The sequence below is a fragment of the Aspergillus melleus genome (genome assembly GCF_016097325.1).
Source record: "Aspergillus melleus strain CBS 546.65 chromosome Unknown contig2, whole genome shotgun sequence".
Lineage (NCBI taxonomy): Eukaryota > Fungi > Ascomycota > Eurotiomycetes > Eurotiales > Aspergillaceae > Aspergillus > Aspergillus melleus.
This window is the reverse complement of record NW_025763371.1, coordinates 3245710-3259271: the sequence shown is the minus strand read 5'-3', so window position 1 is coordinate 3259271 and position 13562 is coordinate 3245710. Positions and strand designations below refer to the sequence as shown.

Sequence of the window (13562 nt, the reverse complement as noted above, 5' to 3'; positions counted from 1 at the left end):
TGAAGGGCTGTTGTCTTAGCAAAGCTCAGCTCCATACGTACGTTGAATTCTGGTGCCTGCTGTTGTTTGTCTCTTCGTCTCCCCCTCCTGTCCTGTCAAATCCCCAAGTTCGCCTTCGCGGCGTGTCCATTCTCCACCCCCCCCCCCCCCCCCCCCCCCCGGGGCCATAACTCATCTTCGGCGCTAACACTGTATCGCTTGACAGTCGTGGTCTCATCTCCGGCATACGCGCCCATAAAATCAATATGCCTCCTTTGATCCCGCAGACGCCTCACAAGGACGATCTTGATGAAACGTGGGTTTAATCGATTCCAGGAACGCCGTAACTCGAGGTGATCGAGCGCGGTTCCGTCATTGAAATAATACTTACGTCGCGTAGATGGACGTTCTTGGAAAAGGGCATCGACAGCGTGATGCTGAAGTTGGAGGACGGGGTGGATATGAAGACTGTAAGTGTGGCAACACCCTTCGTTCAGTTCTTTGTCAAATACCCGAATGTCTGGTGACCATGCTAACGTTTCTGGCTTCCCTGCTTAGTACATGGCCTTATATACGTACGTTGCAAGCTTCCATATCAAACACTTGCCATGGTTCTCAGCCGTTTACTAAACCGATCACAGCGCGGTTCATAACTTTTGCACGTCGCAAAAGGCAGTCGGAGGTAACCCGAGCTTAAACGCACACCGTGGTGGTACGTTCGTTCCCCTTCTTCTCCACATATCCATCATTTCTTGAAAGCCCGCGTGGTCTGGCTAACTCAATCAGCAGCACACCTACTAGGTGAGGAGCTGTACAAGCTGCTAGGGGAATACCTTTCGCGTCACCTCGATGCGGTCCATAATGAATCCCAAGGTCATACCGAAGAAGCGCTGCTTGCCTTCTACATCCGCGAATGGTCTCGTTATACGACTGCGGCCAAGTACATAAACCACCTTTTCAGATACCTCAACCGTCACTGGGTAAAACGGGAAATTGATGAGGGCAAAAAGAACGTATACGACGTTTATACTCTGCACTTGGTCAAGTGGAAGGATGATTTCTTCCTCAAGGTTCACGACAAGGTTATGGAAGCAGTCTTGAATCTCGTCGAAAAGCAGCGGAACGGCGAGACCATCGAACAATCTCAGATCAAGAGTATCGTCGATTCATTCGTTTCGTTGGGTCTGGACGAGAATGACAGTACCAAGTCCACCTTGGAAGTCTACCGCTTCTATTTCGAACGGCCGTTCATCACCGCCACAAGAAACTACTACGAAAACGAGTCCCGGCAATTCGTGGCAGAGAACAGTGTGGTTGAATACATGAAGAAGGCAGAAACCCGTCTTGACGAGGAAAAAGCCCGTGTTGGCTTGTACCTGCACCCCGATATTTCCAAGCATCTCACGGATACATGCTTGGACGTCCTTGTCACTGCTCATTCCGAGCTTCTCCGGGACGAGTTTCAGGTTCTTCTGGATAATGAGCGCCAGGACGACCTGGCCCGTATGTACCGACTCTTGTCACGCATCAAAGAAGGTCTGGACCCTTTGCGAACGAAATTCGAGACGCATGTCAGGAAGGCTGGCCTTGCTGCGGTCGAGAAGGTTGCGGCGGAAGGCGAGGCGTTTGAGCCCAAGATGTATGTGGATGCGTTGTTGCAGGTTCACACCAGGTACCAAAGTCTGGTGAACGAGGCTTTCAACGGCGAGTCCGAGTTTGTCCGATCTTTGGACAACGCGTGCCGAGAGTTCGTCAACCGTAATAAGATCTGTGCCTCCAGTTCGACGAAGTCGCCGGAGCTGCTGGCCAAGTACACCGACTCATTGCTCAAGAAGGGGTCAAGAGCTGCCGAAGAGTCGGAGGTCGAAGAGATGCTGGTACAAATCATGACTGTCTTCAAGTACATTGAAGATAAGGATGTGTTCCAGAAATTCTACTCCAAAATGCTGGCCAAGCGATTGGTACATGTCAGCTCGGTGTCGGACGATGCGGAAACCAGTATGATCAGCAAACTCAAGGAAGCCTGCGGTTTCGAATATACGAATAAGCTGCAGCGTATGTTCCAGGACATTCAAATTTCGAAGGACCTCAACGCCAGCTACAAGGACTGGCAGGAGAGGGCACTGGACGACGACGATCGGAAGAGGCTGGTCGATACCCATTTCCAGATCCTAGGAACTGGATTCTGGCCCCTTCAGGCACCCTCGACGGACTTCTTAGCACCGCCGGAAATTGTCAAGACTGCCGAACGCTTCCAAAGCTTTTATTTCGACAAGCACAACGGTCGCAAGTTGACTTGGCTTTGGCAATTGTGCAAGGGTGAAATCAAGACGAATTACATCAAGAACACCAAAGTTCCCTACACTTTCCAGGTGTCAACCTTCCAAATGGGTATCCTATTGCTGTTCAACGAAAATGATACTCTAGAATATTCCGATATTCAAAAGGCCACGTCTCTCGCCCCGGAAATCCTCGAGCCAAACTTGGGTATCCTCCTCAAGGCCAAAGTTCTTATCATTGGCCCAGAGGGTTCCAAACCGGGACCTGGGACGACATTCTCCTTGAACTACAACTTCAAGCACAAGAAGATCAAAGTGAACCTAAACATTCAGATCAAGTCCGAGCAGAAGGTCGAATCGGACGACACGCACAAGACGATAGAGGAGGACCGTAAGCTGCTGCTTCAGGTACGTTTGACCATCTGCATCCCTCAGAATCACATAATTCTAACTGGTTCCGTCTCAACAGTCTGCCATCGTTCGTATTATGAAATCGCGAAAGAAGATGCGACACGTCCAGCTCGTCCAAGAGGTGATCCAGCAAGTGAAATCCCGCTTCCCCCCCAAGGTTCCCGACATCAAGAAAAATATCGAGGCTCTCATGGAGAAGGACTATATAGAGCGTTTGGATGGCGACGAAATAGCCTACATTGCATAATCTTCCCTACTTCTACCCCCAACCTCCCTCCGATTTCTTCCTATACACTATCTTATTCATTCCATCCATCCAGCCTTTGGTCTCTCACATCAACTTGTGTTAGCGTCAGTTTTCATGGTTTCTTTTTTACCTTTTGCCAAAACCTCTCATACTTGTTTATTTTCTTCTCCATCCATTTCCAATTTAGTCCTTCATGCTTCTCTCACTCTCACTCCTGCGACGAAATTCAACGCCTTCCATATAGGAGAAACCGGATTTCCTGGTATCACTTTTCCTCTTTCGCTTTTTTTTTTCTTCTCTCTAATCTTAGCGCTAATGAGGACAAACGATAACCCAATCTATCAATCAAAAATGAACTCGTTTTGTTGGACTTTTTTTTTTCTTCTTCTCTCTAATCTTAGCGCTAATGAGGACAAACGATAACCCAATCTATCAATCAAAAATGAACTCGTTTTGTTGGACTTTTTTTTTTCCCAAGTTATTATATCTTCCCAGGGTTTGTTCTATTCGTTTAATTCTTCCATCTGACATGAAAAAGAGATACTATTTTACCATAGAAGTTATCAAGGAACGATGACCGACCGGTCTTTGAAGAAGTAGATTGATTATCAATTAATTGCTTGATTCTTGACTGTATATGTGATCATCACGATCTAAAACATGCTAAGTGAGCAGGTAGTAATAAAAATATGCCACAGGCTGTTGCCCTGGAAGAGAACAATAAGGATCCCAATGTCAGATATATGCGTTATGTAGATCGACAATATGACAGGCGTTATATAAAAAAAGATGTTAATCAAATACAAGGATGAAAGTGAAAGAACAAAATGAAAAGGAAAGTGTACAGGCTTGGTCCTCCCTTGGGGTATCAAGGCCCCCTAAGAAAAAAGAAAGGGCGTAAACAGAGGGACGGACAAGAAGAGTCGACCACAAACAGACCATCGTTCATGGGAAGTTAGTATGCATATTAGAATTAGTTGGTACAGAGATCTTTTCGTCAAAGCAGCCATCACGTCGTGTCCAGTACAGCTGAAGGGGAAAGGGAAATAAGGAGCCGTTTCATTGTGCTTTGGATGAAGAACTACCGAGCCAATTTCTTATTTGTTGGCAGATGCGCTGGGGTCCTCCACAGGTTCTTCGTTGATGGTTCGCTGCTGGGGAAGCGAATCACTGCCAGCTTTGCTTTGACCCTCGGGGGCGTCCTTGGAGGCATCGGTAAGATTTCTCTGGATGGCTGGGGCCGATTTCGGCTCCTCTTCAGGAATCTGAGTTGTCGTGAGATCGTTCGCTTTGGGCTCCGGCTGGGTTGTGGACTCGCTAGCTCGCAGGTCTGCCGGATCTGGGATGTCGTCGCCGAGAATAGAGGCCTCTCTTGACAAGGGAGATCTCGGGTAGACGGTTTCACTATCGTTGTTTTCACTACTTGCGTCATCCTTTTTCTGCGAGGAGGATCCGAACTCCCCGCTCTCTCGTCTGAGAAGTATGTTGCTCCATCTCTTTCGTCGGCTTCCGCTACGGGACAAGGAATGAGAATCCTCACTGCGTTGTGCTTGCATAGACTCCCGTCTTCCTCGTTCGGCATCAGTGGTCTCCGTTGCGCTGGCTAATGTGGTCGTTGATGGGGACTTGATCGAGGCCGGAGAGGACGGAGAGGACGGTGAAGGTTTCTTCTCCTGCCACTCCTTCCGCTTCTCGCTGGCCCATGTTGTCCACGAATTGAGATATGCGCCTGCGCGCTGACCCACTGCACTAACAGATGTCTGGGCCTGCGTGACATCCACAGGGGGGCCTTTGCGGCCGGCAAACCAAGACGAGCCACTGGTGGAAGTAACCGACGCTGTATCGGAGGGCGAAAATGGCGGTGAGGAGCCTTTATCGATTGAGGATCGCTGCGATTGGGGTGCCTTCTCCTCGGTTTTTTTCCGTTGTGCTTCCCGCATCGACTCAATGTCATTCCAAAAGCTATTGAATGCGGCGCTCACTTTCTTCTGGCCCGCGCCCAGATGCCTGTTGAAAGCTTCACGGCCTTCTCGCACTCGCTCATCAAGGTGAAGATCGGCGACTTGTTGCGATAGCCGACGTTGGACGTCGTCAATCGTCAGGCCGCCTGCACATGGATGGCGGGGCTCAACGATCGAGAATAAGAGCGCGTCAGAAGTCAAACGTTTGAATAGGGCATAATTCGGGGTGTTTTGCCACAGCGTCAGGAACTCGGAGTTAAATTCCAAGGCCGGATCGCCCTCGATGTTGAATGCCTCCAGCTGGGCTCTGCTCTTATGGCCTGGATCCCCAGCATTAAAAGAATTCAAATCTTCGTGATATTTCATGCAAGCAAGCAATGCAAGCAGATATTCTTCAAACTGGAGTCGGATAAATTCTTCGGACCCCATGTACCCGTGGGTCTTTGGCTGCTGCGGGTGCGCCTCATCCCACGTGTCGTTAATTATGGAAGTAAGAAGGTCAATCCAGCGTCTGTCAGCAACCGATAGAGCCAATGCGGTACGAAGAGTAGGATTGGAGATATTGATGGTATCTTCATCGAGCTATAACACAGTTAGTTATATACAGGCGACACATTAGGCTGCCCTCTTACGTTGATTAGAATATCGCTGTAGCGATCTTTCTGTTGTAGGAGGAGCGAATTCGTAGAGCCGACAACGTATGATTTCGTTCCATCGTCTGCCAGCAGATCCAGCTGCTGTAGAGGTGTATAAGGTCCAAACATGCTTCCCTTCGAAAAAGTTAGAAGGGTATCGACTTCTTCGGAGATCTAGCACAAACCTTTCCAAAAATCTGCAATGGCAAACCCATATATGCAAGCACTGCATGGATTAGCATCTCTGTCAACGCGTAGACACCATCGTCAGAATCATACAAGAATTCCTATCGCTTGTCTTTAGAGAAGTCGGCTTCTCGACAGTTTGCGCATACGTGTCGGAAGCTGGATCGGCGCAATCCTCCAGGCGATTCATAAGACCAGGGATCAAAGAGATCAGTGAGAATTGGATCATGCAAAGACGTTCACATCTTGAGCCGAAGAATAGCATCTGCAGACGGTCAGATTAAATGGGAAAATGGCATGTACGTTCGGAAGATCCGCACCTTGGGCTGCAGGAGTAGAGCCTTGAACAGAACCAGAGTCTGGTATTTGAACTCGTGAATCATTTCCCGCAAAGAAAGTCCTTCGGCAAGTTAACATAGCAAGTCCCAAAATCATGATACAGTACTTTGTTTCTTACCAAAAGTGTGGTCCTTGGACGCTTCGTTTGTCTTCACACTGATTACCAAGTTCTCCCGGAATTTCTAGTTCATTTCCACGTCAGCGCCCGTCCAGATAGTATGCAATGACTTCGAACCCACCTTTAAGATGTCAATATCCGAAAAGTCCCTATCATTATGCGAATCGTATTAGCCCGCATTCATCTCAACACCATGCCGTTGACCGATAACATACCGCTGGGCGAACCAAGCCGATGTCACCATAGACAATTTCTCCCTAAGCTGTCCCAAGCTCTGCGGGGTATCCGTTATCACCACCACTGCTTTTTGCACTGTAGACCGGGTCACATCTGGCGGGCGATAGGTGAGAATGTTTGAATCGATCTGCCTCGAGCAGGCAATGCCAAACAGAGATGTCGCTGGTTCGGTGGCGGTCTCCTTGCGGCGGAGGGTGAAGTACGAGAACTCCTCGGTCGACCTGAGAGATCAAGATCGCGTCAATAACTCCGGGCGCAGTGTTTCAAGGTCCCCGGTGATACGGAGGGAGATCGAATCGTACATATGAGCACCGTCCGATAGCGCCATGAACGGCAAGAGGGACCAGTCGTTCTCCACCGCAGGATCGGTTCCATCGTCTCCAATGCATAGTTCGATTTCTGGGCCCCTAAATTGTGATAAAAGAGACGGTAGAGGTTAGTCGATCGTCTAGCCGGGCGACGGGAGGACAGGCCATCCCATGATCTAGGGGTGTTTGAGGGGTTGAAGAGAGAGGGGAGGGCGGGGGTCGTTTCCTCGAAATGAGTCGCAAGGAAGGCAGTCAATTAGGCAGGGGCACCGATGAGGAATGCATAGAACATGCTCATTCTTCTCGTGCAGCCTCCGCCGACAGATTCCCTTTTGGCAGTCACTTACCTCGCATGGTGAAAATCTATTACCAAAACAATGGGCTCCTGGCCACTTGGGGTGCGAGACATGGCGTAGATTCCGTCCGCGATATAGTTGAGACTCGAAAAAAATGACACGTCCAAGGGCCAATGCCTTCCAAGAGAAAGGGGGGCACCCTTCGAAGCGAGAAAAGGAAAAACACGAAAACACGAGGAAAGCCGGCGTGATCTCACGTGCGACAAGACTAAACAATCGCCCGTTGACCCCAGAGTCGAGAGAATGGTTCCATCGCCTTGAAACCAGGGGAAATGAGTTGCAGCAGACTGGAGCCTCGGCGGGCGGTGACAAAGTCGGAGATTGATTGACGATGGTCTTCGCCCCGCAGCCAATAATGGGGCCGATGATGTATTCGAGGGACGATCAGGGCTGAAGGAATCCGATTCCTCAAGGGATTGGGAAATGGGAATACGCCGTGGTGGTGGATACTGGATGCTATTTTCGAATGATTGCGGGGGGGAAAGTAGATTAAGGTGTGTCGGTGACGCCACAGCAGAAAACTTGGAAAAAAAAGTCCCAACGATCCATTATTAGATAAACAGTTTATCTATCACTTTCATTCAATCAGGAGAGGCTAACAACACAAGAGAAATCCACATGGTCATCAGTCATGGACCAGACAAAATAATATGTATGAGAAAATGAAGAAGGAAAAGAAAAAAAGAAAACATGCGGTCGTGTTACAGAAAAGCATTTCGTCCCAACTCTAGTAAATGTCGAAGGATAAATAGCCAGAAAAGTCCCCAACTGCGATTTCATTAACACCTCAGAATGAGGGCAATGAGATAAGAATGAGAGGAGAAGAAAACCAAGGGGTGGCAGCGACGTTTTGGGACTGCATTCGTAGGCTGACAAGGATATCCTCATTATCACGCGACACCGTCGGCATGTTTCTTGCCAGCAATATTAATTATTTTCAAGCCTCTCATGCAAAACTCTGGCCATTCCCAACTCCCTCGACAAGAACTTGACCAGCGTCGTTACCTTGTTCAATGTTATGGAAGTCGAGGATCTCGGAGTACCTAACAACCAAACATTAGCAAAGAGCAATCGAAAGGATCTGGCATGGAGATAGATACGCACATCATGATTTTCCAAGTATCCACTGGTAGCTCAGCATCATTGAATGACCAGTCAAACTTCTCTTCCGCCTCGGGTTCATCGGTCGGGTCGTGGTAGGGGGCCAGATACTCGTGCGCAAGGGCTTCACCGGCACGGACTCGCTTCTTGGGGTCAAACACAAGCATTCGCTCGAGAAGGTCAACCGCTACATGATATTAGTTGCTGTGGATCCCATAATCCTTCAACGAACAGGTGATACACGTACCATCCGGGTCGGCGTTCTTGAACTTGTTGGCGAGAGGCTGGCGCTCTCGCTTGGGCAACGATTTGACGAATCGCAGTGTCTAAACCAGTTGTTAGCGATTTGCTGGGCGCGTTTGTGTCTGGGACAAGCATCGTGCTCACGTTTTCACTGCAGATGGTCTGGGTCACGTCGTCCGGCGGGGTACCCAGGAGTTCTGTAATGATGGAAAACTGGTTGACATGGTCCTTTCCGGGGAACAGGGGCTTTCCCTCCAGCATCTCCGCAAAGATACATGCTGCACTCCAGATGTCCACCTCCACGTCGTACTTTTGCCATGTAAGCATGATCTCGGGCGCGCGATAGTACCTCGTCGATACATAGCCGGTCATCTGAGGGTCTTGGATACGGGCCAGGCCAAAGTCGCAGATCTTCAGATCGCAGTTTTCGTTGATGAGGATGTTGCTGGGTTTGAGATCTCGATGAACAACGCCTGCTGAGTGGACAAATTTCAGCCCTCGCTGCGGCCAGTTAGCGACAGACCAAGAAACCCGGGGAGTAAACTGTCGCGGTCACGCACCAGAATCTGATACAAGAAATACTGGATGAACTGTTTCTCCAACGGACGGGAGGTCAGAAGTCGGTGCAGGTCGGTACCCAACAGCTCAGTCACAAAGTAGCTATCGCAGGGAGTTAGCAAGACAAACTTCCGAATCAAAAAAAAGACCGGACCGCATACATGTCCTCCAGCGGGGAAATGAAAATATCGCTCAGGCTGATAATCTACTCGGAATTGGGTTGGTTAGTACTTATATGACGATGGCGGGGGAAGGTGTGTTAATGCGGTGGCGGACGGACATTTTCGTGGCGCAGATGTTTCAACAACTTCAGTTCCCGGTACGTTCTCTTGGACAACACCGGCGTACTGAAGGGTTTCATGATCTTTTTGACGGCGACCGGTTGCGCAGTCAATTGGTCCTTTGCGGAACTGTTGTCCTCCGTGGGGTTGCGTGTCAGCCCACGATGCCTAACGAGGGGCACCAGGGGGGTGCCGTGCAAAGTGAGGGGTTCTCAGCCATACCAGACCAGTCCAAACGCCCCCATTCCCACCGGTTGCAGGTCGGTGTACCTATCGACGAAGCGACCGATTAGCTTGTTGCGATGATGAAGAGGAAACCCTCAAGGTAATACCTGCTGGTGATCTCGAAAGTGGTGCCAAAAATCTGGGCACGCACGAATTCCGCCATTTTGAATCACGGACGGGTGGAAGACCACAGCCCAGGGGAGTGTTGCTTGCGGAGGGGAGGAGGGAGAAATTCAGGAGGGGCTGAGAAACGGGGGTTTTTTTTTAAATTATCTCGCGTCGACGCGAAAGGGAAAACCAGAAGAAGAAGGGAAAAGGGAAAAGAAGATAGGAGGGTGGGGATAATAGAAAAAGCGAGGCCAGGCGATGATAATAATAACAGGGACGCTGACGGCAGAGAGAGGAAGCAAAAGCCGTCGGTGGCGGCCAGCAGAGAGAGAGGAGGAGGGTGTGTGGGGAAAATTGCTGCGTCCCTTCGAGTCTCCGGCTCAAGGCTCTCCTCAAGACCGATGACGTCCGCGACCATCGCAATGCAATTTCTGTCGCCCACGCGGCATTGGTTGGAAGAGGTCTCCCTGGAGTCCTCTGGTTGAATTTTCTTGGAATTTGCTTCCAATTTATTCTCCTCCTATTATTTACCCTACGAGGTCAAGTCAGTATGAACTGGCTTATCTAACCGTCGGTCGGATTTGCTTCAACTTTCAAGGCACGATACATCCCCTTGGCCTTGCTAGTGTTCGGTTCTTTTATCTCTTTATCTTCTTTATATATATGTTCTCTCAAAGAAGGTAAAGGATCACTATAACTTGAGTGTATTCGAGAGAACATGCAGTACTATACTAGTTGAGAGCCTGAAAGGCTTCCAGCCAAGGTCCAACCGTCGTTGCACTCTGTTCAGGTGTACAGCTCATCATCTGTCGCTAGGACACCGGCAATCTTTGGGCAGGGTCTTGCAGGGTTGCATGGAATAAATGTACTAGAAGGATTCTTGGAGATAAACATGCTATTATCCATGTTCCCCGAAATCCATCGAGACCAAGTTTAACTTAACGCGGTTAAGGCAGTGACCGCGCTATGATATCATAGTTCGCCCATGCCAGGGAACTGGAGAGAAGGGATATTCGTCTCGGACTAGAACCCCAATAATGCCCAACCCTTTTTAATTTTTTACTAAGATTATTGTGTCGAGTAAACTATTTGGAGTCATTTGGGGTTGGAGTTCTTACATTTCTGTGGTCTTCCTGGTGTTCCGTTTCCTACTACTTGATGTTCATTAGGGATGTCATCTCTGTGATCTCAGCATCTTCGGCTCCCTTGTCTCCACAATAAATAATAAGCACGTTCCTCTAGTTAGCGTTCGGTCATTGGATCACTGCCCATGCAAGATGTTCCTCGTCAACTTTAGATGGGTTCGTTGCAGATTGTCAGATACAATCCGGGCTGTATGTGTAGAACGTGTACCCACACCATCCTTGACAACTGCTATTTTTAATGTGTGGCAATCTTGCGTCTACTCAGGAACATAGTAAAGCCACATGCGGATCTTATAATCAAGCATTCTGTAAGATCTTACGTTGGGAAGTAAGTGATGCTGCTCTCACAGAACGGGCTGATGGAGAGCAATGGCAACCATTGGGTGACGGTGATACGTTCCAAGGTTTATGCCATATAATATGAAAGAAATTCTAATCCAGTATGCGCATAAGATAGCTAGTCTTTGGTGATATGTCATATACATTTTTGATTCATTCATTGTCTAGATCTACGGAGTTTGCCCAAAGAACTACACCGAGGTAGGCGCAGAAAATTCCAAGTCTATGACTGAATCGTTCTTAGATAACCCCTTTGGGACTCGACTACAGAGGAAAGGGTGTGCTCTTTTGGGAATCCGGCTTCTATGCAAATGCCAATCTGAAAAAGGCCAGGTCACAGAGTACCGGCTCCCCGGGTCCGGGGAGTTCAGCCGGAGAAACATAAAGCTGGGTGGACTGTGACCTGTGTAAGGGTTGATGTTGATCGTCACAGGTTAGGGGAGTTAGGATTCCACAAGTTTCTTGTGGTAGGCAGGTCTGAGAATGTGTATGTATGTTCTCCGTACCTGGCATATCTTTTCTTGTATACATTGTGGTTCTTGTCAGATTTTTTTACATGCGAACCACTCCGCTATAGCGTCTTAATGCAGGAGTAAACCCTCACTGCACCCGAGAAGTGTACTCCGTAGATGTGCTCCTAGCCTCCTACAGTACTGGATACGTCAATTTCATCATCAATTTGTGGGGCGCGATCCAACACGCATATTCCACCCACCTCGGGTCGTGTACAACTGTCCATCATGTCATTCATTACTTGAACCAAAGGTTTTAGGTTCCGGTCAGATTTCCATCCTCAGTATAACCATGTCTGCCAGCAGGACGGGATAACTGGTAGGCTACACAGTAACGCCCGAAGAAAACCTATTTTCAGGTACTTTGTACCTTTTAGCCTCCCTAAGCACTAGTTCCCCTCTTTCAACAAGTCGGCGGGCCCAAGCGCCTTCGACAACAAAGAACTCGGTACTATATCAGTTTCAAAATGAGGTGTCAAGTTGACGATGGTTCCTGCCTTTCTCTTTGATGCTTCTTCTCCTTTCCGGGCTCCTCACCCCTTATTCCGGGGATGTGATTCAGCTTTTTCCTCGACCTCCCTCCCCCTTTCTTTGCCTTTTCTTTTGGGATTAGTAGTTCTCGAGGCCCTCTTGGCTTGCACATCAAGTACTGGTGCTTCCAAGATACCGGACACTGTACGTAATACGGTGTAATCATAATCCCAGCTTGGGCGCTTCGTATGGGAATAATTATCCTCTTTCTTCTTCTTTCATATTGAATAACTCCCAAAAAAAAAGACTAAACTATCTGTTCGATCCCACGCACGTGAAACTCGTGTACCACACCGTAGCGAAGAGATGCGATGCCCCTTGCTGTATTACCCTCCCTCCCTCTCTCTTTTTCTCTCTTTAGCCTCCGCGGGCCTAATTATTATTGGGACGCAGGTGAATAAATTTAGATCCGGCGCGACCACCCCCGAGGATGCAATTCTCCAATCAAGAGGGTCGAGGGACATAGCCCCAGTCTTGACATTCCCCAAAACAGCGCATCTGCGCCCCGGTGGGAGGGAAAATGTACCGGGTACCCAAGGTAGTACAAGAAGGTTCAGGGCCAGGCAGGTCTTGTTTGAAGTTTGAGCATGTCAGAGATGCATGAGATTGTTACATCTGCACTGTTGAATTCTGTTTGGCATTATTAACATGCTCGTTGCACTTACTATTGAATGTTATCGACTGGGACCTTTGGGCAGGGAGAGGGGGAGAGAAAGAGAGAGAGAGGATTCAATGATGAACTTGTGGCGTCCGCTAATCTGTAGGCCAGTCCAGACGGGGTTTACGCCGTCGAGTGTCAAAGTTGTCAAGTCTGGGAAGTACGGAGGAGGTATCCGTATTGAACTTACTGGGGCAGGTCACGAGTATGTACTCCGTACTAACTATGTAATCCACTCTCTCTCTCTCTTTCTTTCTTTCTCCCTCTCTCTTTCTGTCGGGTCTTCTCGCCCTCTCCACTCTCCAAACGGGTCTCCTCACGTATATGACGATTAAGTACACCCACACTATTAGGCCATAATAATAAGTAATTACCGCCATACGAACGACTTAATTTATCTTCCGGGTCACGGATCATCCCCATATCGTCTCTGATCTGCCTTTCTCATTATTTTTCTTAATCTTATTACTACTCCTACTGACTCCTCCCTCCTGACCGACATTAACCTTTGCAACCCCCCGATTGCTTACATTATCTCACTCGAGATCCGCGATCCCATCCGCTCTCCCACATCATCCCCCCCGATCGACCAGCTACCCTTTTTAGCGTCGGCTCATCACTCTCGCTCAACCTCTTGCTCCGCAGTCGAAATCCTGTCGCCCCTCTTTCTCTGTCAACCTACCTAGACGAAATTCCTTCTTCCGTACGACTGAATCCCTCCAGCCTCTCCTCTGATCCCCCCTGCCGCCAGTCGTCTCCCTGGTTTCATCACCTGCGTCACGAGCCTTCACCTCCGCCCCCCCCG

The 13562-nt window shown here is 48.9% G+C and overlaps 3 protein-coding genes across 3 annotated transcripts; 1 reads left to right on the top strand and 2 right to left on the bottom strand.

Annotated features, from left to right (window-relative positions):
* Positions 1-245: 245 nt before the first annotated feature.
* On the top strand, positions 246-2916 carry culA (cullin culA; the record flags this gene model as incomplete). Its single annotated transcript, XM_046085599.1, has 6 exons — positions 246-295; positions 380-449; positions 538-554; positions 621-691; positions 769-2666; positions 2728-2916. The coding sequence occupies 6 exons, from the start codon at positions 246-248 to the stop codon at positions 2914-2916; spliced, it is 2295 nt and encodes a 764-aa protein (XP_045941562.1).
* A 1097-nt stretch (positions 2917-4013) lies between these two features.
* Positions 4014-7109, bottom strand: LDX57_003950 (putative Avl9 protein; the record flags this gene model as incomplete). The annotated part of the gene is made up of 10 exons (XM_046085598.1): positions 4014-5459; positions 5510-5647; positions 5698-5738; positions 5792-5963; positions 6019-6098; positions 6156-6219; positions 6277-6304; positions 6371-6613; positions 6695-6799; positions 7048-7109. The coding sequence occupies 10 exons, from the start codon at positions 7107-7109 to the stop codon at positions 4014-4016; spliced, it is 2379 nt and encodes a 792-aa protein (XP_045941561.1).
* Positions 7110-8002: 893 nt separating this feature from the next.
* Positions 8003-9627, bottom strand: sakA (mitogen-activated protein kinase HOG1; the record flags this gene model as incomplete). The annotated part of the gene is made up of 9 exons (XM_046085597.1): positions 8003-8099; positions 8161-8344; positions 8405-8483; positions 8545-8901; positions 8961-9060; positions 9120-9163; positions 9239-9368; positions 9462-9509; positions 9572-9627. 9 exons carry the CDS (start codon positions 9625-9627, stop codon positions 8003-8005), a joined length of 1095 nt encoding a protein of 364 aa, XP_045941560.1.
* Between the last annotated feature and the right edge of the window lie 3935 nt (positions 9628-13562).